Below are 25,311 nucleotides of genomic sequence, written 5' to 3' on the forward strand. Positions count from 1 at the left end.
CATGTTCTGTCCAAAAGTGGTGATGTAGCCAGCATCATCAAGTAAACCTGTGCTGATCAAGCTCTTTGTAATTGCGGGAACTCGTCTCACATTCTTCAGCGTGAACGAAGAGCCATTCTGAAACTTCAATTGAACATCTCCAACACCTAAGATCTCACATGTCTGCCCATTGCCTAGCCGAACATGATCTTTAGTGGTCACATAAGAGGTAAACCACTCCTTGTTTGGAGACACATGAAGTGATGCCCTGAGTCTATAATCCAGTCACTCAGTGCATTTCCATCAGATACTGTAAGAAGAGCTGAGTCCATTGTATTCTTCAAGAAGTGGATGTCTCCTAACACTAGACTGTCATCCTCTGCAACAGTGTTTGTCACATTTATTTCTTGAATCTTCACTGAGGACTTGTTCTTCTCACCATGGTCTTCAGATTTCTCTTTACCTTTTTCTGCTTTCCATTCTCTGCAGTCTCTTTTCATGTGACCCTTCTTACCACAATGGTAGCATTCTATGTCACTCTTGCCTTTAGCACTGCGGGACTTGCTACGAGACTGATTCCTCTTTCCACCTTTGTACTTTTCTTTGGTCCTTCCCCTGACAACTAAGGCTGTTCCTTTGCCTTTGTCCATTGTCTTTCTATTGGTTTCTTCAGTAAGCAGACTTCCTTCTACACCTGCTATGTTCAAACCATCTGGAGGTGCAGAATTACTCAAAGCTGTGCGAAAAGTGTCCCAACTTTCCGGCAATGTGATCAACAGGAACATAGCTCTAACAGGTTCATCAAACTTGACACCTTGAGCTGACAACTGACTGTAGATGGTGTTGAATTCATTCATATGATTGGACATAGGGGTCCCTTCTTTCATCTTCAAGTCAACAAGCTTCTTAAGCCAGTATACCTGTGAAGCTGCACTCTGCTTCTCATAAAGATCACTCAGCTTTATCCATGCTTGATAAGCCGACATCTCGTCTGCTACATTGAAGTAAACGCTTTCTGCCAAAGTCAGCATAATGGTAGAAAGTGCCAATTCATCCATTTCGTTCCATTCATCTTCGTCCATATCTTTTGGTTTTATCCCCTTGAGCTTTATAGGTTTTATCTGCTGCTTTTGTACCAACACGTGCCAAATCTGCTTCTTCCACAATGGGAAATTGGTTCCATCCAGCTTCTTGATATTGTAAAGAGCAGTGTCCTGTGATCCAGCCATAGCTACGCTTCACAGTAGTTTACTTTTCTGGGAAAAATCCGGCAGAGTTTCCCCTGTAAACTGACCTCTGAACCAATATCAATCTGTCAAATGAACCAAGAAAGCTTCAAGTTCTGCAGAAATTTTGGCAGAGCCTCCTTTGTAAAATGGCTCTGGTGTACTAAAAACAGACCAAAAAACAGCTCAAAAAACACTGTCTCTCTGACACTATAAGCTGCGGGTAAACCTGTCCTACACCTGTACTGTCTGTCACTGTCCTGTCACTGTCCTGTAAGCATAGACTGCGACAATGCCTCAACGGCAGTAAAGCAAAGATGCAATCCCAACTGTCTAACTCACAGTCAATACATCCTAGCTGCCTATCTAAGGGTGCTCGAGGGATCGCTCCAAGACCTGTATCACGGAAAGGATCTCAACATTCGAGAATCCCCCAGCTCAATAAAACCTCACTCGACCCTCAACAAAGGCTGCAATAAATCTGACAGTACATAGACTTCCCACAAAGTCATACATCCACAAATTTCCCACTGTATGCTGTAACCGCTGCGGCGGTTGTTTGCTGCGTGACTCACAGCCAGCAAACCCTCAACAGACATACATCATCTCTGACAATACATCCCATGTGGAAGTACCTGCAATGTCAGGATGAATTCTGGAATATCAAGCAGCAAACACAAGCTACCTGATGAACTAGTGGATGTCGCCTACAGTCTATGTGTAGATGCGCCCGTGTCATATGTGACACGCCTCCAAGAACTGTGAGCCGTCCTTTGATGTGTAGATAGCCATAAATCAACACTCTAGGAGTGTCGATATCCTCAGCACCTGCAGTCGTAGGCCGAAAACCCCAAATTTGCAGAGTCGGATCTGCACCCGTCGAGACCACGTAGTCGAAAATGGCCTACGCAAACCTTTGTCTAAGCCGAACGGTGGCCGAGATGACCTCAGAATGAAATTCTGACAACACCGATTCCTTCGGGCTCTCCCACGAGATTTGGGGCCGTGTCTTCGCCTGTCGAATTTCACTCCAATATGAGTTGGTGACTCTAGCCTCCTGCAGTGCTGCCCCGAGCCTCGATCTGAGCTCTGATACCAGTTGAAGGAGTACGAGCGGAAGTGCGACGCGAGAGAGAGTGCGAGAAGAAGAGCACGACGATATGGTGAACTCGCTCTACTGTAATTTGTAGAGCATAGTGAGTTCTTATTAGGTTTTTACAAAAGAATATGTGTACATACCTGGCGGCCCGCCCACTTACCTGGGCGACCACATTGGGCTTTATACCCCAACAGAGACATGTATCCATTGCCAAGACAGGCGCTAACTAGGTCAAATGATTATGGCATCGAAATTAAGGGAGACGAAGGAACCAGTGGACTGACCCAGGAGGAAAAGGGAAAGACAAAAGGGCTAAGTGTAGTCACCTTGGAGAAGGCATCAAAGCTAGAGGATACATTAGTGATGCCTATTGGGAAGAGGACCACAGAGGATAAGGAAGGAAGAAGTGCCCCAGGTCCTAGTAAGAAGAAAGGAAAGAGCCATGAAGGCGAGGATGTCAAGGCCAAGAGGAAAAGGAGAGCTCGTCGAAAGTTTCATGTTTCAGATTTTCCACTAGGGGATGGGCAATTAAGCTATGACTTGAAGGAGGATCTGACGAGCACGAAGGCAGATGTTACTTTTGGGCAGCTTATAGAGATGGTGCCTAAGCTAAAGCGACAGTGGAAGAGGATGGTTAACCCAATGGAGAAAGAGCCAGAGAGAGGTTCAGTAAAGGTGTTGGCAATGGATGAGCTACCAGACATTTGTCCAACAGTAGATGTGTGGCATAAAAGGAAAAATTTGGGACAAGGTTATGTGGATGGTGGAGCCCAAATATGCGTCATAACACACTCATGCGTTGAGAAGATGGGTCTCACAGTGGCTGGGGTGTCAGGTTTTCGGATCAGATTGGCAAACCATCAAAAAGTAAAATGCTTGGGTGTTGTAAAGAGCTTAGAAGTGGAGGCATATGATGCAAAGGCAGTGGTTGATTTTCATGTGATGCCAGCATGGTTGGGAGCATATCCTATTATACTGGACAGACCATGGTTACGTGCAGTGGGAGCTGTTCAAGATTGGCAACATGGTACGATTAGCCTCTATGGAAAGACAGGTACTAAGAAGCTTTATAATATGGACACAAGGAAACGATTAGAGGAGCTTTATGAAGATGAGGATGAGTCTAGTGATGAAGACTCTTCCACGATGACAGATGAGGACAGTGATAGCACTACCAACAGTGATGAGGATGCTGATGTTGCATTTCTTTTGATGGACAAAGAAATCCAAGAGTTTGGTTTAGTTGCATTTGCGAATGAGGTTGAAGATGAAAGTGAAGGGCCTTATGAAGTGATTGAAGGACTGATGCAAACCAAGGTTGAGTTGTCAAACAAGCAGGAATTGATGACACAAATGATCAGTGGAGACCTCTCAGCTATGGAGAAGGATATATATTTGCACATGCTGGCTAGTTTTCGTGATTTGTTCATTACTTCGTATGAAGAGATCAGAGGGTTCAAGGGCGAAGAGATGCATATAGAGCTGAAAGAAGGTGCTAAGCCAGTGCGGCAAAGGCTAAGAAGGATGGGTCAAGAGCAAATGGAAGCCTTGCGAGAAGAGGTGGACAAGTTGTTGAAGGCAGGGTTCATAGTCCCTGTGGAGACCACAGAATGGGTGAGTCCAGTTGTAGTCAGTCCAAAGAAGGATGGGAAGTGGAGAATTTGTGTAGATTTTAAACCCTTAAACGCAGCCACTAAGAAGAACCCATATCCTCTTCCATTCATCGATCAAATCTTGGATTCAGTGTCAGGTTATGAGAGGTACAGTGTGTGCGATGGTTTTTCAGGCTATTTTCAATTGAAGATTGCTCTTAAAGACCACACAAAGACCACTTTTATTACGCCATGGGGCTGCTATTGCTACACAGTATTGCCATTTGGGTTGTCAAATGGACCTTCCTTCTATCAAGAGAGAGCAAATTGGGTGTTGGAACCATTCATTGGTAGTTGTGTTAAAGCTTTTATGGATGACTTCTGTGTTTATAGCAGTAGGGCTGAACACCATGAGAAGCTGCAGATGGTATTGGCTCGATATGATGAATGTGGAGGACAACTAAATCCAAAGAAATGTCATCTAGCACAACCAAGGGTGAAGTTATTGGGCCATATGGTGTCAGAAAATGGCATTGAGGCTAATCCAGATAAGGTTAAGTCTATTATTCTTCTTCCATCACCTACGAGTACGAAGCAATTGGCAACTTTTATACACAAAGTGAAGTACATGGCATGGTTTATTCCATTGTCTTCGCAGCTTCTTTATCCATTACAGCAAGTGGCAAAGCATGATCCATTGAAATGGGATGACAAGTGTAAAGAAGTGTTTCAAGAGGTGAAAGAGGTGTTAGGGGGGTTGTCAGCCATGCAGGCTCCTGATTGGGAGAAAGTGTTTTATGTAAATCCATCAGTAGGGGATGATGCCATTGGAGCCATGCTATTGCAAAAGGGGAAGGGCAGCCATTATATGAGGCCAGTGTATTGTGCAAGCCGAGTGAAGTTGGTAGCGGAGAGAAAGTTCTCGGAAGTAGAGCTAGTGATGGCCAGTGTAATATTTGCTTGTCGACGATTTCGTCATTACTTGCTACCACGGCCTTTTGTTTTCTTGACGAGTTATGCCTTTTTGCCACAGTTAATTAACGGTACTAACATGTCAAATGTGGTGAAGAAATGGGTAATTGAGCTGCAAGAGTTTGAGTTCTCTTTTCTAGTGGAAGATAGTACAAGGGCTACCCTAGCTGATTTGTTGACCTACAAGGAGAATCCCCTTATTGTTAAGGAAGAGGTGGTGAGAAAGGTAGTTGAAGAAGTGCCACAGATCAGCAATGCACATGTGTTGTTCTTTGATGGTTCATACAGAAAGAGCCATGATGCAGCTTCAGGGGGTATAGCACTTTATGATCCAGAGGGGAAGCTAGTATGCAAGAGAGGGTTCAAATTGGATGCTCATAGTAACAATGAGGCTGAATATGCTACTCTGGAAGCCGGATTACACATTTGTTTGAAGCATGGGGTTCGAAGGTTGAGCATAAAAGGTGATACCTTGTTAGTGGTGAAGCAAGTGCTGGGTGTGTGGAAGAGCAAGAACACCTCATTAAAGGAAATGTGCTTCAGAATTAAAGGCCTATTAAAAAAGTTCGAAGCATGGATCATCAGACACATTGAACGTGCTCTAAATGGAGAGGCACATGAAGCAGCTCAAGGCATGATTGGGGAGCTATTTGTGTTGAGGACCACCTTACCTCTTTATCATGGCCGGGAAAGTTTGGCTCAAGAAGAGGAGTTTTTGCTAACAGGAATCATTCCAAAGGAGATTCAGAAGTCTAAGAAGTATGGCTTTGTGCGTAGAGCATACAGGTACAAATTGATTGGTGATGTCTTATACATGAAAGGGGCTGATCTCGTGTTGAGACGTGTACCTTGGTGGGAGGAGCTTTACAGAGTGTTGGAAGAGAATCATGAAGGCGCATATGGTGGCCATTTTGCTCTAAAGATCACCTTGCATAAGATATTGCAAGAGGGGTATGTATGGCCTAGTTTGCACAAGGATGTTCACCATTGGTGTAGGTCTTGCAATAGGTGTCAAGCATTTGGGAAGAGTGTTGAAGCCAGAGCTACGAAAAACCATTATGGCGTTTGATGTGTTTGAAAAGTGGGGGATTGATGCAATAGGCCCGTTACCTATCACAAGCAGGGGCAAAAGCTATATCTTGATGGCAGTGGACTATCTCTCTAGATAGGCAGAGGCTATAGCAGTAAAACAGATCACTGCAAAGGATGTGGCAAAATTTGTGTATGATGAAATATGTTGCAAGTTTGGGGTGCCATTAGAGCTACTTTCAGATAAGGGGCCAGGATTTAGAGCTAAACTTCTAGACTTCTTATGCACAGAGATGAAGATTAGGCACCAGCATACCACTCCTTATTACCCACAGTGTAATGGCTTAAATGAAAGATTCAATGGTGAGTTGGTACAAATTCTTTCTAAAGTAACAGAGCACCAAGGAAAGAATTGGGATTTGGAATTGCCTAGTGCATTATGGGCTTACCGTACTTCGGTGAAGACAAGTACAGGGTTTACTCCATTTCATTTGGTGTATGGAAAGGAAGCACTATTGCCTGTGGAGGTAGAGTTGCCTGCGGTCAAGATGTTAGAGAAGTTGCTTGGGCCGCCTAGTGATGCATTCAAAGAGAGGCTCTTGCAGTTACAAGAGGTCCAATTGGATAGGATGAGCGCATTGGAGCATTATGGACAGATGCAGGATAAGGCTTTGGCAAAGATAAATGAAAAGGTCAAAAGTAAGGGTATCAAGAAACATGACTTGGTTTTGCGCTACAACAGTAAGCTGCACAACACCTTCCAAAAGAAGTTTCAAATTAAGTGGGAAGGCCCTTTCAAGGTAGTGGAGTGTTTTCCAAATGGCACATATCAGCTGGCTAACCTGGATGGTGTTCTACATAAGTCAAGGGTAAATGGATTGCGTCTTAAATTGTATCATGCTAGATTGATGATGGTGGAGCAAGATGAGCTGTCTGTGGATCAAGCAGTGTTGGTGAGGGATGAGGAGACCTGTGATGCCGCGAGTCTCATATCTCTCTTTGCTGCTGCTGATCATGAATGATCTAGCAGGCTAGGGGATGGGCAAATTATGTCAGGAGTTTTTTGGAGCAAGGGATTGCGCATATGTACATATACATGCATGGTGCATCAAATAAAGAATTGCTCATTTTTCAGAGCCAGGTGGTTACGTGGGGCCCACATGTGTACAGGTAGGACAGGGTGTACATAGTGCATCGATTTTCACTATTACCAGTACCACTGTGTTTTTTCTACAATAAGGAGGAGTTGGTAGCGTGTAAAACTTCTCGAGGAAGCTATCCGCGGGCCGACGACATGAGGTAAGCAGGTGCGTCAGATGGCATCTAGTGGCGTCAGGAGGGCAAACGGGGTCAATATTTGCACGCGGATGAGGACGGACACAACCTTATGAGAGTTATGCAGAAAGACCATCATTAGGACCACTTTTTGGGGCCACTTCACGTGGTTGCGAAACACATTATTGAAAAGAAATGAGTGTCAGGTGTGCGGATGATGCAAAAAGGTGACAACTATGCACTGCGAGGTCAGTTTTTGGCCTGTTCGGGATCCGTTTGAGGTCATCTAAAAGGCCAAGGGTGCCCAACTAATAAAGCTAAGTGTGGGAACTGAAAAAACTGAGAGAAGACCAAAAAAAACGTGGAGAAGAGAGGAGGAACAGCCGCAAGTGTGTTTTTGCTATTTTTGGAGCATTTTTTGGCCCTAAACTGCTCATCCGAGGTCGGATTTGAGCACTGTGACATTGTAGGGTGGGGTTTTTGGGCGTTCCGAACGCAATGGCGCTGTCCATTTTGCCAAATTCCTCACAGATTTTCTGTTGTTTTTCTGTGTAATCTTCTCCGGTGAGTGAAGCCTCTGCTTAACTTTGTGGTTGTATCTGGTGTATTTCCTCAATACTGTGTAAACTATTTGCCCCATTGGTGTTGGGCTGAGCTTCATTGAGTCTAAACAACAGCAATTTGCCTCCTTTGAGCTGAATTGAGAGTGTGTGTGAGTGTGTATGTGTGAGTGTTGAGTGGGCAAGTGGGAAATCTCTCTCTTCTCACTCCGTCTGTGTGTTTCCTGTCTCGGCCAGGCTGGTTGTGTAAGCCGAGTGGTGCCCCATAGTGTGTGTGTATCTTCCCAAGAGTGTGTGTCGGGTCGTTATAGAGGCGTTCTATGTGTTTCCATCCCGCTCACAACGCTGACTCTCAACAGGATAGTCACAAGCTACCCATGCTCCGGAGTGACCACTATGTACAAGCCAGCTCCCCACTGCTGTAGCTCGATGTGCAACCAGCCACTAGAACAAAGTGACTCGCCGGGGCTGTTTGGCATCCCACAACCTCGCCCAAAAAGCTGACGAGAACTCAGCTGTGAGACCCTCCTCCTGCCAATGAGGTGCAGCAGGACGAGCATCTCTCCGTGCTGCCAGTATGTGACGTCCTAGTCAAACAATATACTGAAAGTATACTGAAACTAGCCATTGGAGGCTGTGGGCTTGGGAGAGCTGTCCACTGACACGAGTGCAGTGGGATCTTGGAGAGTGGTTCTCGGCTAAGGTGAAAGGGTCCCTCCAAAACCACTCTCTAAGATCCCACTGCACTCGTGTCAGTGGATAGCTCTCCCAAGCCCACAGCCTCCAATGGCCAGTCTCAAGAGCTGTTGGGTTAGGATCTATGACACAAGTCCTCCCACAGAGATGTCCACAACTCGGATCCTCTGAAAATAGCACTCTGCCACATGTGGGGCCTCTACTGAAACTTGGTGTAAACGACCCTCACCCTGTAGCTCGAAAAACAGGGAGGGTACAATCTCTGAGCAAGCCCGAACTGTGATGAGGACCTCCACTCGCGTGAAGGCCCCCATCCATCTGAACGCTGCTGACTCGAGACGTGTGAGCCACTCAGCTGATACTACCTCTGTGATGTCCAGGCACATGCTCTGACTCGAGACGTGTGAGCCACTCAGCTGATACTACCTCTGTGATGTCCAGGCACATGCTCTGCAGCCCACTCATGCCTTATAGCTGGATGCTCTCAAGCTCCTCTGACAAGGTTGAGAACTGTAGCCAGTCACCTAAAGTGCGTGCTTGATCCTCTACCATGGGACCCCAAGAAACATGAGGCCTACTACCGACCAAGAGGCCTCTCAGAGTACTAACCATGGGGTTCTAAACAAGGGGCTGTCTCAGGCGTTCCTCCATGCAAGTAAGGAAATTCCTGATCAACCTCTCTACCTGGCCGATGCAGGAACTCGAAAAGATCCAACAAGAAGTGATGTAACACATAGTAGCCAACAACACCTGGTTGGCCACTACAACTCTGCTTGCCAGAGAAAGTGGTGTCGAGCTCCAGTGTAACAACTTCCTCCTTATGGACAGCAGGAGGGGAGCAATCAACTGCTCAAGAGACAAGTCCAAGCCAGCCTGACAGCCCAAGTATCGAGCTACAGTCCCTAGGGGAATCCATCTGAAACCTTCACTTGGCAGCCAATCAGGAGTAGGAGCACTATCAACCAAGAAATTCTCTAGTTGATCAGTGCGCCTGATGCACAACAAAAAGTCTCAAGAGTCTGCTCACACCTGTGAAGGTTGGCCTTCTGGCCCTCCAAGTACAAAGCTGAGTCATCTGCAAACTCAGCATCCTAGACCAACCTACTCTGAAACCAAAAATCTGCTAATCGCCTCAGCATAGAACAGAAAGAGGAAGGGGGCAAGACTCAAGAGGGCAGCCCTATCTGACCCAACCTGTGAGCATGAAACGATCACCTCTACCACCTGCCGAAAGTACCTAACTGTGTGACCGTCTGTAAAGAGCTGACACACCTCTGATCCAGGCATCTGCGAAGCCCATCCTGCGTAGAGTGCCCTCCAAAAAGCCCAGTCAACTCTATCGTAGGCCTTCTCAAAATCGAAAAGAAGTATCACCAGATTCTCAACACGGAGACGCGCGAGGGATGCCACCCAAAACGTCAAGATGTTGTCAAGGATACTATGCTCCTTGACAAAACCTGTCTGTGTCCCATATATAATTCTCTCTAGAAGTGGCTGAATCCTCAAACTCAGAGCCTTGGCAAGAATTTTGTAGGCTGAGTTGAGGATGGTGATGGGCGTCACTGTCGAATCTCATCCAACGAGCCACCCTCCTTGGGAATGAGGTCAATCAAGCCCTCACTCATGCTCTCAAGCATCTCACTTGTGTGTAGGATGTACTGAGACGCGCTGCAGAGATCTGAGCCAAACAAGTCCCAGTACTCTAAGAAAAAGTTGGGGTCAAACCATCCTCACTTGGACAGCTACCACAGGGAAGTGCTTTGAGGGCCGCGTGGAGCTCCTCTGGCTGAAGAGGCAGCTCAAGCCTCTGGCGCATCTCCTCAGTCACAAGACAAGGCATCTGTGCCCAAACCTGCTCTCAGCATGCATCCTCATGCTCTGACTAAGGCTCTGCTGACAGCAGGTCACGGTAAAAGTCAGTAGCAACTGCACGCAATCTTTTGGCTCTGAAGCAACTGACCCGTCAAGCCTCCTCAACTGGCTGACATTGGCATGCACATGTCGGGGTCCCACTGTCTCAAAGAAACCCCATCTCACTTGTCACCCACCTGGGTCCACTAAGATGCCTATCGATGGACAGCAAACTCATGGCACCTATCCCCTGTGCTGACGAGCTCTTGGCGAGCCTGCTGCAACTGCTCCTCCAACCAAGGACTGTCTAGATGCTGCTCCTGCATCCTCTACAAGGAGGCAGTGTTTCGTCGAAGACACTGCTCCTCCTCTCTCGCTGCAACCAGGCGGGCCGTAGACTCCTGAAGAAATAGCGGACTAAGTTGAGCAAGTCCAAAGGCCACTCTGTCAGCAGGAGAGTCTTGCATGTCTAAGCCCTCTGTCCAAAGAGCCACCACTCACTCTCTGAACGCAGGTCCAGCAAGACCCTCTCAGGGATGCGTAGCATCGTACTCCCCCTCCTCTATGTATTTGTCACTGTGAGGATCATTGGTGCATGCTCCAAAAAAGAAGTCCCAGCCAGAATGCAAACTATCCCACCCAAGTCACAGAAGTGGTCACTACTAGTGTAGAAGCGATCTATCCGAGATAGATTCGCTCCTCCCACTCTTCGGTCCGAGACGAGAGAAGGCCAGGCTGTCTGGGAGCCTCACAAACCTAGAATGCTGCCATACATCTGAAACCCACAGAGTCATACATAACCTCTCCCAAGCTGCCAACTCAACTTCATGCACAGCAATATGGCTACCTCCAATCTTGTCAGAGGGGTCCTCGAACTACCTCCTCAAGGATGGTTTTAGGATGATGCATGGCAGACTATGTGTCACTAGGCCATTGCAACGTAAGGTTATGGTAGAAATCCATGTCCCACCATATGCAGGGCATCGTGGTATAGATGCGACAGTGAAAGCAATCGAGACATTCTTTTACTGGCCTACTTTGAGGAGAGATGTGGATGCCTTTGTGCAAGCATGAGTGATTTGCCAAAAGGGCAAGTTTGACAAACAAAAAGCACCAGGGTTGTTATAGCCACTGCCTAATCCAAATAAGCCACGGGAGAGTATTGCTATGGATTTTGTCTTTGATCTTCCAAGAACGCCAACGGGGAATTTGACCATTATTTGCAGGTTCAGCAAGCAAGCCTATTTTATTCCTGTCAGACAGAAGATGAAATCTGATCAGATGGCACGGTTGTTTATGTACAATGTGTTTTAAGTACCATGGTATGCCACAATCTATTGTCGATGATCGGGATGCTCGTATGACGAGCCTGTTTTGGAGAGGCTTGTTTGAAAACATGGGTACCACGCTCAAGTTTTCCTCCTCATTTCATCCACAAATTGATGGACAGTCAGAAGAGGCTAATTCTATTGTGTTAAATTTTTTGAAATGCTATGTGTCAAATAATAAGGATAAGTGGGAACAATACCTACCCATGATTGAGTATGCATACAACAATAAGGTGCATTCGTCAACAGGCAGGGCACCTTTTGAGATTGTTGAGAGTGGCAAAAAGGTTGCTTCTATTGTGCACAAAAAGCACAAGATTTATGAAGCAGATTCATATGTTGAGAACAAGGATGAAATGTATAAGAAAATCGAGCTTAAGATTCGGGCAAAGCAGAAAAGGGTTGTTGATCATCACCGACATGAATTGTTGTTTTCACCTGGTGATTGGACTCTTACGGTTTGAAAAGGCAACGTTAAAGAAGATAAAGGGCAAGGAAAGGTTATTTCCCAAGCTCAGCATGCGTTATTATGGGCCTGTTCAAGGACTTGACAAGATCAGTGATCTCGCTTATAGCTGAAATTGCCTAACACTTGGAAGATTCATAATGCGTTTCACGTGAACCTTCTAAGACCCTTTGTGGGTGATGCGTCACAAGATATGTCAGATGAGGATAAACCAGAAGTTGAGGAACTTGATGAGATCTTGGTACTTGAGCAGATTATGACTCATAAAGAAAGAAAAGTTAAGGGAAAAGTTGCACGACGCTTTTGATGAGTTTAGGAACTATCCACCTATGGATGGAAGAGTGTCAACTGCTAGAGTCACCAAATGTATTGCAGCTTCACCTTGAGGCCTTTGGGTTACAACCTACATATGCCCCAACCCAACGTGTTCAAAAGAGGAGTAATAATGGAGCCAACACATCAAATGTACATTGGGATTCAATGCAATAGCAGTGGACACTGCTCTACAAATGCTAAAGGTATAACGTTCACTTCTATCGTAGACAGAGATGGCAAAAGTATGAAGGTTTCATTAAGTCATTTGTATCTATGTTCTATGACCTATCTTGCAAATACATGTGACGATAAAAGGGCGCTAATCACACTAAATTATCTATGACATGTATATTTGGCATGCAATCGAGGACGTTTGCTATTTCAAGAGGGAGGTATGTCACGAGGCTATGGCAACAACTAACCTTAGTTATTGCTTTCTTTCCCTTGATTTTTATTTAATTTTTGAGACCCTCTTTTTGAAGTCACAAATGGCCAACGGTCGAGAGTTTCACCCGCATTAGTAAAGGACAGGTCGCCACGATTTGGTTGGGCCAGTCAGCAATGCAATCCGAGCAGTAGTGATCACAGCTTTAATGGAAGGCTGGCCTTCTCCCTTGTTCTATGTAGCACGATGATTCCGCTCTCATGCATCTCTCTCCCCCTTTGAATACAAAAACGTAATACCTAGCTCAAGGGCTTTCCATTTGTATGTACAGTTGTGTAGGTTCATGCCCATTTGCCGAGGCGCCTCTTGCACACGTACTGGATTAGCTAATTGCTTATCCCCCACAGGAACAGCTGAGCTCGAAGAGGTTTCGCACGACAAATCTCGTCCGAATTATAGAGCAAGTAGCCCTATAGGTGCGGAAGCTTGAGGGCTTGCTACGGATGCGATCCGCACGCGAAACAGAGCCCAAAACAGTAAATTACAGCATGTTGTGTACAAGTTTAGGGTTTTAACCCTTTTTGATCCCTAATACCCCAAGGAGCTTCACGAAAGCAAGGGGATCACTCTACAGGTGATCTGGTGCATTTCAGGGCAGAGAACAGAGATTTCAGCCGGCTGCAATTTCTCGCCAGGTTTGGGAAAGTGCTCAAATGCGCCGGGAAAGTCACCTTTTGTTTGGGGATTTTGTCTGTGAGGCCTCCTACTGTCGTTACGCTGCCAAAATCGGGCTAGAACAGGTCATTTTCAACCCGATAAAAGTGGGACAACTCGTAGGAACTTACAGGTTTTCTCCAAAGTTTTAATTCAATAAAGAAACACCGAAAGGGGCGCAAGTCTTTGGGGCTAACGTGCTCTGTCTACTTGGAAGCACTCTAGCTCCCACGCTGTGTTTCATTTGAAGTGTAATTTCTAGTCGCAAGCTTATTCGTGAAGTTCCTTTGTGTCATAAAGTTTAACAAATGTAAAGATTGGGTGAAAGCTAAAGACTACCGCCCTCTAGCGAGTCTACGGGCCGGTTCACCGATCACCTCTTTAAAACCACAATTGCTCACATACATATACCACAAAACATATAAGCTTTCAAAACTTACTCTACATCAAATTGCCTACGGACTGCCATATACTATACCCTACGGGAAACTGACTATATCTTCTAAACCTCAACCCCAAAAGGGATGCTTTCAAGCCTCAAAAATTCTCTCCATTTTCTACAAAAAAAGTTATGAAGATGACAATTTTTGAATCTATGCACTGTTATGTGAAAAATTGGCACAAAAAGCAAGCTGCCATGGCACGGCCACACACTGAAAAGGATAATGAAGGGCAAAAACTTGCATCAAAAAGCATGGAGGAGGCAAAACTATGATAATAAGCTACCCCCTTTCTTGCTTACAACTCACATCTCACTTATATACAAGAAACACTTCAAACTGCAAACATACGAGCCCCTACATTGACCTACCAGCTTGCACTACATAGGCGACTTGCCTTGCATGTACATGTACCTGACACACCAAGCTAAAAAGGCCACGAAATAAACTCATAAAGACTCTCATGACACTCCATGCATCGCCATATGTACAATATGTAGAAAAAACGGTTCTCCAAATGCGTGCAACACTCTCTAAAAAAGTCCTAAAAGACCTATGAGACCAAACGACTACATCATCATCATCATGTGTGTCAAGTGAACAGCACAAAAGATAATGTTACAAGTACTAAAAAGTGAACAACTAAGTAAGAAGAAAGAGCCAACAAGAAAGAGAGAAATGAAATGAAATATTGCATTAACATGTTCTAAAGGCCATATTGACCTATGAGACTAGAGAGTTACATCATGGTGAATCAGATACAAGGTCTGGATAAAAAGAAAGAAAGAAACTAACGAAACAGAAACACTACAAGAGCTATAAAAGGTGGTATCAAGAGCTTGAGAGGTACATATACAAAAAGTGGGTTTGCATCTCAAAGAACAAATACAAAATGGTGGATATGTGTATCAAAATCCAGAGATAGCTCGCATCAGTCGTTGTATGATTGTGTCGACGCCCTCCATGGTGAGAGTCCACACAGGGTGTCTCATCAATATAGATCTGATCCTCTACCACAACCTCCTCTTTGGATGGGAGCATCCCCTCATTTTGGGCCTCTTGGATCTCCCCAGCTCTGCTGCTAGATGCCTCACGATACCTTTGCTAACGATGTGCGATGTATCCCTCCTCTCTTGCTGGTCTTGTCTCTGTTCAATCTCTGGATGGAAAATTATTGTGATTTATCTCTAGGTGTGTCTCCCAGTGTGTGAACCTCTCTCTCTCTCAATAGCCTTACTCTATATCGTTGAATCTCCAATAGATAGAGGCCAAGAAATCTCTAATTCTGGTATCTCATAACTCTAGCTAGAGGCCCAAAACCCTCTCTAGAGAGGCAATGAAAGCGGCCACGTATCTCATAGTATGTTGTACAGTGGCATATATAGTGAAGCTATGTCTCTCGCTCTCTTTGACGCAGCTAGCACAACTTCGCCTCAACTGAAATGCCTCGATATCGGCATTCTCAATCTCCAACTAATGTGATGATGTACAAATTTGTCTAATAGCACATCGTAATCCATGGGACAAGTGAGTGTCTCTAAAGGCCAATGTGGCCTATGATACCAAAACAATATATACAATGATAATTTTATCCCTCTCCTTAAAGAAATAAAAAACAAACCAAAAGCTAAAGTGATTCATATCATCATGACCGATAGCCCCACCGTATGATGAGAGCAGATTTCCGAGAGGTGGTGTGGAAGAGGGAGGGTGACGAGGACGGAGTGGAGGTAAAGGCTGCATGTAGCAGCAGGAGGTGGGGTGGCAGAGCAAGAGACAGAGGCAAAGAGGTGAAACTGCTGTCAAAATTCACTAGCTCAGTCTTTGAGGGCTGGGATCTCCTACCTGGCGAAGCTACTCTTGACAACCAAAAGGATCAAAACGGTTCACCATTGGGATCCGTTGTCAATCATGCAACTTAATTTCGATTTGGCAACCTGTTACTATTCAGTTAAGTGGATTGATGCCCGCCGGACTTTGCACCTGCAAACATATAAACATGGGGCAAATAGCTAGAAGTTTTTCTCCTCTTCGTTACTGGCTCGTATGGTTGAACTCGGTGCTCACAATTTACACAACACACACACTCTTTCTTGATTATTTTAGACATCAATTTTTGTACTCATGCAAATGATTTGCTTCTCACTCTGTGTGACAAATTTTAGGGTTACGGTTTTTGCATCTAGACCGAAGATACACTGATCAGTGCGTTCGTATGGCCAATCACACTCTCTTTTCCTCTTGGATAACAAGTCTTGAGTTCAACTCGTCGTCGGATAGATCTTTGAGGTCTCTTGGGATAGTTTCCCACGACGTTAAAAATTCTCTTCTTCTTTTTCTTCTTCTCCCTGGAAAGGTGGTCCATGCCAAACTCCGAGTCATAGCAAGAATCCTTTTAGCCGTGCAAGAACTTTTCTCTCTAGAGTGCTGGATTTCTCTCTTTTAACCTAATTTTTACCTCTCTCTTTGTGAAACAATTTCCGCTCTTTGTGAGGCTCAGTTTTCCACACCCACTCAACAGCCCCACAGCTGACCCTCTACAGGTCAGACAAGTCGCATGGGTTTTCTTTTTCCTTAGCAAATCTGTTGTCTTTCCTCAGAAAATCCTTCGATACCGTATTACACTGGTAAGAGAGTGACCTATGAATGGGGAATAGATTGCTTCTTAAGCAATCTTGCCAATGAGCAAAGTGGGAGCTTCTAACAGATTACTTCTAAGGAATTATGCTAGCAGCCTACTATGTGTTAATTAGCAATCAAAAAAGTGCTATTTAGCAAATTACAGTAGAGCCAGTGTCCTATTTGTACGACTGTACTACGACATCCTCGCCCATTGAGTTTTTTCCAAAATAATTGAGTGGAAAAAATCATGTTTGATACAACGGCCATAGAAAGAAAGCTGGGATTGAGGATGAATATTAAAAGGACAAACTGCACGTGTGGCTTCATAATATATGCATCTACTTACCTATGTCTGGAAGCGTGATTTAACTTCAAATTGTTTATTTTACTTAAAGTTATGTACAGAGAGCCCTGGAAAGACAATGTCGGTGCGTAAGTTTAAAAATGTAACACACCTTTTTACTTGGGCAATTGGTAACACATAAGCAGGTCTTTTTTCATCTTTACTAGTAACCTGAAATATGTCGCAAAAGAATAGCTAGCAAAAGCTAAAAGCAGTGAGCATTGTGTTTGTTTCTTATCTATAAATAAGCATATGCATGTGCATGTGAGCATGTGCAGGGCTTGTACACACATACATGGAGGTATGCCACCTACACAGATGTAAATCTGCGTGCCTATGTGTCTACCACACACACAAACACAGAGAAAAGAAAGAGAGATTTCATTGACATCGTTTAGAGGCAAACTCATATAAGAGAAAAATCAATGTAGGATTTCTGGTATCTCCTCTGACATCCCAATAGAAGAAAAGGCATAAGGGAAAAACTAGGGTTAGAAACTGACACAAACACTGGAACTAAAAGGGGTAACCGATTGGAGGGTAAACAGCTGGGAAAAGGTAGTTACTTTATGTGAGTGGAGGGGATAGATATATCATCATATATGCATTGGGTACACAAGCAAGATATGAGTAATCTAGCTAACTCCAATTGGTCCCATAACGAGGGTGGAATATATGTTTGTTTTGGAAAGGCGGAGGGGGGGGGAGGGGGGGGGGGGCTTCTTGAGGCCGGGGCATCTGGTAGCCGAGTACTCTTTGTCACCTGCTTGCTTGCATGCTCTCTAGCCGCAGAATTGTAATACCTTCTTGTGTGGTCAAACAAGAGATAGTGAAGATGTGTTACAAGACATAGAAACATATAGCCGCCGATGAACACTGTCCCGCAAATAACATCTTGGTTCGGGGCATTGGAGGGTAAACAGCTGGGAAAAGGTAGTTACTTTATGTGAGTGGAGGGGATAGATATATCATCATATATGCATTGGGTACACAAGCAAGATATGAGTAATCTAGCTAACTCCAATTGGTCCCATAACGAGGGTGGAATATATGTTTGTTTTGGAAAGGCGGAGGGGGGGGGAGGGGGGGGGGGGCTTCTTGAGGCCGGGGCATCTGGTAGCCGAGTACTCTTTGTCACCTGCTTGCTTGCATGCTCTCTAGCCGCAGAATTGTAATACCTTCTTGTGTGGTCAAACAAGAGATAGTGAAGATGTGTTACAAGACATAGAAACATATAGCCGCCGATGAACACTGTCCCGCAAATAACATCTTGGTTCGGGGCATGAGTTGTTCAACGACTCTCTCATCACTCTTCCCACAAATAACCTAAAAAGTTCCGGGCCATGACATATAGAGGCCTTTTACAACCAAACGCCCCCCAAACCGCAGCCTACGTCGTTTGGAGGTGATGAGAGTAACTGTCACAAACTGGTGACGTGGTTGACCAGACACACTCACAAATTGCTGATGTGGCTGTCCCCCGGATATTGCATTGACAGGTTGACGAGGCAGGCTATACGAGCAACAGTGTACAAACCGGCTTTTTGCGTGATTTGCTAACGTGGCATTCCGTATGGATGTCCAAAAATTATGCTGATAGTTGTAGCAGCTTTTGGATGGAAGATTTTTAAGAATTGCTTGTGGGCATAAAAGCTTTTGAGTTTAAAGATTTTTGGGGCTCTGCTTTTGGGCATCCCTTGTACCTATAAATAAGTGGGCTAGGCCTCACTTCTCAAAGCATCTAGACGCAGAGTCGGAGAGTGAGCGCCTGCCTACTCTTTTGTACTTTGAACACAAATTAATATAAAAACAAATACCGAAAGGGGCGCCAGTCTTTGGGGCCAATACCTTTGGGCATGGAACTACAACAGGCCGTGTTGTCTTTGTGAACTGTTTTGAAGTGATTCTCTGTTGTGTCGCGGTAGAATCTAGATTTGGAGTGTCCAAGTTTGTTACAGTGGTATCAGAACGCAATCGATTTCTCTTCTACCAAGAAATCTGATCCTTTTCTCGTGGCACTTATGGATTCCAACAAGAAACAGTCGACTTCTTCTGCATCTGCGAATGCAGGAGGAGATCACGAAGAAGATTCTCATGATCAAACAAAGGAAGAGTACGGCCCACCTCGGCCTACTCACTTCGAGATTGAAGAGATGGAACATCGACAGCTGGTTGACGAGGCAACAAAGCAAATGATTAAAATTGCGAAGGATCCGAAATTTGCAAAATTTTTGTCTCAACAATCCATCGCAGAAGTGCACACCCAGTGACAGAAAGCCACAGAACCACCCATCAAACCAGCAATCAAGAAACCTCCTTGTTTACAGAGCAAGAATTACAAGAGGTGCTTCAGACACAGATCAGCCGGCTTTTGAACGCAAGCAACAAATACAAAAAGCACGAGTAAAAGCACAAGAAAGGGACTGACTTTCCGGGTTATTTGGGTCGTCAATCTTCTTTTGCATCGGCAAGAAAGCAGAAGAAGTGTGTACGATTTGAAGGACTACCCAGTTCTTCTTCTCCTCCCTCTTCTTCTTCTGACAGTTCTAGCTCCTCTGGCTCGAGCAAAGAACACGGAAAAGACAAAAAGGGAAGCAAAAAGCAAAGCTTCGGAGGGCAAGAAAAGGCAAAGAAGCCTAGATTTCGCCCAGTTTCTGACAGTTCTATAGAGGAGTCATTCTCAGACAGTTCGGACTCCGACGATTGCATGTTTTAAGCAAAGAAGAAGCATTTTTACAGAGCCAACCAATATGAATTTCTCAAAGATAAAAGCAAGAAAGTAAAAGAATTCAAAGAAGGTGGACAATCGACTAAGTTTGACTCTTTTTGGGTTCCAAGATGCTCCGAGGGCTTTGGCCTTCATTCAGCAATTTGACATAGCTATCTCTGGAGGGCATTACTCAAAGCACTCCAAGATTAGGAGGGCTACATCTTTCTTCAAAGGAAATGCTCGAACATGGTGGTCCACTATTCTTCTGAGGCAGGAAGCTCCAGTGAAATGGTTGAAATTCAAAAGTCTCTTTATTTCTTCTCGGCTGACTCGAGAGTACGAACGAGATATACGAACTACTTGGAATCATCTTCGGATGACCAAGGGAGATTCTCTAGATGCTTATTGCGAGAGATTTTGGAGCTCTTTTCTACCAACCTCTTCATTTAAGAAGGTCTCATTTAAGGAACAGATTGAGCGGTTTTGCTGCGGACTTCCTACAGAGATCCGAGACTACTGCTTGGAACAAAAGTCTAATTCTATTCAAGAATTGATGGGTCATTCGAAACAGAGTTTTACGATGTATTCGAAAAAATTTGACTTACCCCACTGATGAGATCTTGACTCAGAGAACCAAACACACTTATAACAATGAGAGTAGAAAGAGAAAGAGTTCCCAAGAAAAGAAAGACAAGGATACACAACCCCCACTCACTCATCGAGAGAGGGCCAGTTACATCAAAGAAGGGAAGTGTTTTGAATGCGGGAAACATGGGCACATCTCCGCGAAGTGTCCTTAAAAGGCACAGCAGGAACCGCATGAAGACAGGCCAGAGAGTTCGAGAGTAGCAGAGGAACGTGGAAGAAAAGGCAAGATGAAAGCAGGACTGGTTCCACATTGCATGGGTACTGACCCAAGCACAATTGATGAAAGTACAGAACTTTGTCGAGCTTGGGGCAAAGTTAAAGATCAATAAGCCCTCATTTTCTTTGATGGAGGAGCCAAGGCCAACTTCATTTCACCTGAATTGGCGGTGCGGCTCAAGATTACACCCGATCGAATGGGACAACCAGCAAAGGCAGTTCTAGCGGCACGCGGACGGGACATAGCCCATTACACCTGTCATTGGCAAACTTCGGTTGCATTATCAGGGGTATTTGGGGCACTTTGACTTTTACATAATGCCGTTGGAACGTTGTGACCCTTGGAGTCCCTAGTACCATAAGAACAACGCCGTGGTCGATTATCGGGCAAAGAAAACGACTTTGACAAATGAAAAGGGCCGAAAAATTCTACTTGATGTGAAACTAAAGGGCGAGTCTGTCCCTATTGTATCGACTTCGGCCATTTCCAAATTAATGAAATCCAATCTGTTTGTTTATTCGATCTTTTTGAAAAAGTTAAATGATGAACACAGAACGAATATGTCTGAACTTGATAAAGAACGCCAAGATTTTCTCAACACTCGTGTTGATTGCTTTTCTAAGGGCCTGTCAAGCAAGTTGCCACCATCTCGTCTTGAGGATCATACTATTGATCTGATACCTGGAAGCACACCACCGAACCGGCCACCTTACCGTGTGAGCCGAGCCTAGAATGAAGAGATTATGAACCAAGTGAAAGACCTTTTGAAAAAGGGTCTTATCCAACCGAGTACTTCACCCTACTGCTCTCCAGTGTTGTTGGTTTTAAAGAAAGACGGATCTTGGAGAATGTGCATTGATTATAGAGCTCTCAATAAAATCACCATCAAGAACAGATTTCTGATTCCGAGGATCAATGATATTCATGATAGATTACAGCGATCCTCTTGTTTTCGCAGGATCGATTTAAAAAGCAGATATCATCAGATCCGAATCACGCCGGGAGATGCCTACAAGACAGCTTTTTGGACGAGCTTCGGTTTATATGAATTTTTGGTGATGCCTTTTGGCCTTACTGATGCTCCAACGACTTTTAACCGACTGATGGACAGGATTTTCAGAGAGTACAGATCTTTTGTTGGCACTTTCTTTGATGACATTATAGTCTTCTCCAAGGATGAGATAGAACATAGACACCATTTGCTACAGGTCTTTCAGGCACTGCGAGATCACAAGTTAGTAATCAATGCCAAGAAAAGTGAATTTTTCTAACCGGAGATACACTTTTAGGGACACATCGTCTCAACAGCAGGAGTACAGATGGACCCGGCCAAGATTGAGACTATACGTGATTGGCCCGATTTCAAGAATGTTCATGAAGTTAGAAACTTCTTGGGCTTATGTACTTACTACCGGTGGTTCATTAGAAAATTTGCAGAGGTGGCTTCCCCTTTGCACATTCTCACACAGAAAGGAGTCCCTTTCTTGTGGGGAGCCACAGAGGTGACTGCCTTTCAGACATTGAAAGAGAAATTGACTACGGGACCAATTTTGAAAGAGAAATTGCTTGTGGTCGTAGTCTGGGTGCAGTCTCAATGCAAGAAGGCCATGTCATTGCCTATGAGAGCCAACTGTTTTAAAGGCCAGAATTGACAGCATAGATTTATGAGAAAGAGCTTTTGGCGGTTATCCATGCTCTTACTCAGTGGCGACATTACCTACTCGCAGCCGATTTTATGGTCTTCACTAATCATCAAACTGTACGATACTTCTTGTCACAGAAGCAGCTTTCAGAAAAGCAAATGCGGTGGGCTATCATCTTGTCACAGTTTCACTTCCAGATTGTCCATGTGCAGGGATAAAAGAACTTCGTGGCAGATGCTTTGTACCGGAAGCCGTTAGTCTTGGCTATTTCCGCGATTCACCATAGAAGCTTCAACAACATGGTTGATCAGCACCGATCCAGATTGTTCTCATGTATTCACTCGAATACAGAATGGGGAGGTAGTAGCGGGATATTCCATTCAGGATGCCTACTTGATGAAGAAAACGATATGCGTTACACACCCGTTGAGGGAAAAGGTTCTAACTGAGTGCCATTGTCCACCTTTTACAGGTCACCGCGGCATTGAAACCATCTTGAAAGGTACGGAGAGTTACTGCTTTTGGCCGAGACTTAAGGACGTGGATGATTTTGTACCCAGTTGCTTGGTATGCCAGAAGGTCAAGTTTGACAGGCATAAAGCACATGGACTGTTACAGTCTTTAAATATTCCCACCCGCCCCTGGGAAAGTATTGCTATAAATTTCATTTTTGATCTTTCGAAGACAAAGAGTGGACATGATGGCATTTGGACTGTCATCGATAGATTTAGCAAGCAAGCTCACTTTGTTCCAGTGAAGAAAACTGTCAAGCCGGATCATTAAGCGCGAAATTCATTTCACAGATTTCCAGATTACATGGCATTCCTGAGACAATAGTCTCTGACAAAGATCCCGGATTCACGAGTTTGTTTTGGAAGGCTATTTGGGAGAACATTGGCACACGGTTGCAGTTCTCATCTTCTTTCCAACCGCAGACAGATGGGCAATCTGAGATTGCAAATTCAGTCGTACTGGATTTATTGAAGTATTACATTTTTTATCAAAAGACTCAATGGGAAAAAAAATTACCCTTGGTGGAATTTGCCTACAATAATACGATCCACTCTTCGACGAGGAAGGCGCCATTTGAGATTATTGAAGGTGCTACGAAGGTTCCATCATTCCTTAGCACGAAAGATAAGATTTTTGAAGCCGACCAGTACCCGAGGGACTTCGACACTGCTTTTGACAAGGTCCGGGAGGCTTTAGCGAAATCTAAGGAAAGACACAAGAAGGCAGTAGATCGACATCGTCGCGATTTGAAATTAAAGGAAGACGATTGGATGCTCTTACATTTTGAGAAGGCACACCTAAGAAAGAAAAAGGGAAAGGAGCGGCTTTTTCCAAAGTTTAGCATGAGATAGTATGGACCTTTCCAGATAAGAGAAAACATAAACGATGTCTCCTTTAGACTGAGGCTGCCTGATACATGGAGGATTCACAATGCTTTTCATGTGAGTCTCTTGAAGCCTTTTAAAGGCGATGTGCCCGATGATGGGGAGCCAGATAAGCAACCCGAAGTAGAGGAAAGCGACGAGATACTCATTCCAGAACAGATATTGGCACATAAGGATAGAAAGATTAAAAGTAAAGCGATTAGGCGGTTCTTGGTTAAATTCAAGAACTATTCTGCATTGGATGCAAAATGGATGGATGAGGACCTAGCAAATACTCCTCAGATTTTGGAACTTTACTTTGAAGCATTCGGTTTAGCATAGTTTACTCCGATTGAACCCCGATTTCAGCATGGGTGAATCTAGTGCAGCGCAGTATCAAAGCTCAAAAGGATCTAAATATAAAAGAAAAAGCATTCAGGTTTTTGTTCGGACATCTTAACTTTGAGGACGACTGGCTTGTCCTTCTACATCAAGATAATTGTACAGTTCCGGATCTATATAGTGTCGCGTCATTCTTGTCATGCCAAGGCATGTTGTAATAGACTTGGATACCCCAAGCAGAGAATCTGATGCAACTCACGTGAGAGAAATTTAACAGGCTTGAACAAAACTCAGAGAGAGACGACACGGCACAACGATGTTCCACGCCCAGAGAGATTGGCCTCAAAGTCTGGCGCCCCTTTAGTAGTTCTTTATTACTAATGCTTGGCAAAGTACAATGTCCGAGGGTCCTCCTCTCTCTGCACTGCTCCCAAGTCCATCTGTGGGGGAGAGGCCCTGGCAATTCTTTTAAAGACCCCTCACCCAAAAGCAGGACATGAAAAACTCGAAGTTCCAAAAGTAACTGGTCCCAAAAGCATATTTTTTCCCACTTGCAATTGGTTTTGCCACTTATATCTACATCTTTCACTAGGGTTTGTCCAGTTGGTCATGCCACGTCATCACTTCAAGACATACCTCCCTCTTGAAAGAATTGTAATCGCCCTCGGTTATGCCTACAAAACCGACATAAGCCAGAAACTAGCTCAGTACTGTTGCACTAGACACACTATCCAACACTTGCCCATAGAGGATGGAAATCATGATCTATTGTAACGTATTTAGCAATCACATCCATATCTCACTGATCCCTCATGGATGTCTTAATTGACTTGCACAACCCCAAAAAGCTTCGAACTCCATGAACATTTTTCAAATCTAGCCAATCACGAATGGTCTCAACTTTGGTCGGGTCATCTTTATATACCTAGATGAATCCAGGATAAGCCCAGATTCACCCTTGAAGGAAAGTGCAAGGTATAGACCCATGGTAGTCACCCACAAGACAATATAACCATCAGCTTGTCACGAACTGATGACGTGGCGGTCAGACACACACACACAAAGTGCTGACATGGCAGCCTTCCGAGATATGCGCCAACAGGCTGACGTGGTAGGTGTACGGAATCCCACCATATGCATTGACTGTTGAATTGGTAGCGTATGGACAGTACGGATCCGCATTATGCACAAACATGTTGACGTGGCAGCGTACGAATCTCCGCAAAAAGCGCTAACAGCGTACGGAACTTCCATAAATTGCGCTGACTGTTTTTGGTAGCTTTTGGGACAGTTGCTTTTGATTTTGAAGATGCTTTTGGGGCTCTGCTTTTAGCATCCCTTGTAAATTGTTTATAAGTGGCCTTAAGGGCTCACTCTGCAGAGCATCTGGACGCACAGATGAGAGTGAGCACCCGCGTGCTCATTGTACTTTGCACACATATTGATATAAAATATCTCTTGGCACGGAACTACGTTGGGCCGT

The 25,311-nt window shown here is 44.6% G+C and overlaps 1 protein-coding gene across 11 annotated transcripts in view; it reads right to left on the reverse strand.

Moving 5' to 3' along the window:
- LOC147454599 (transcription initiation factor TFIID subunit 4b-like) overlaps window positions 1-25,311 on the reverse strand; it is a 156,394-nt gene that overhangs the window by 97,311 nt on the left and 33,772 nt on the right. For 8 of the 11 annotated variants that reach the window (XM_086517370.1, XM_086517375.1, XM_086517367.1 and 5 more), the window contains exon 4: window positions 17,005-17,063. The exons of the other annotated variants lie outside the window; for them this stretch is intronic. In XM_086517370.1, coding sequence (XP_086373496.1) covers window positions 17,005-17,063 — 59 coding nt within the window. The remainder of the gene's footprint in view (window positions 1-17,004; window positions 17,064-25,311) is intronic. 11 annotated transcript variants of the gene reach the window in all.

Source organism: Adiantum capillus-veneris, chromosome 7, assembly GCF_014529385.1.
Source record: "Adiantum capillus-veneris isolate H3 chromosome 7, ASM1452938v2, whole genome shotgun sequence".
Classification (NCBI taxonomy): domain Eukaryota; kingdom Viridiplantae; phylum Streptophyta; class Polypodiopsida; order Polypodiales; family Pteridaceae; genus Adiantum; species Adiantum capillus-veneris.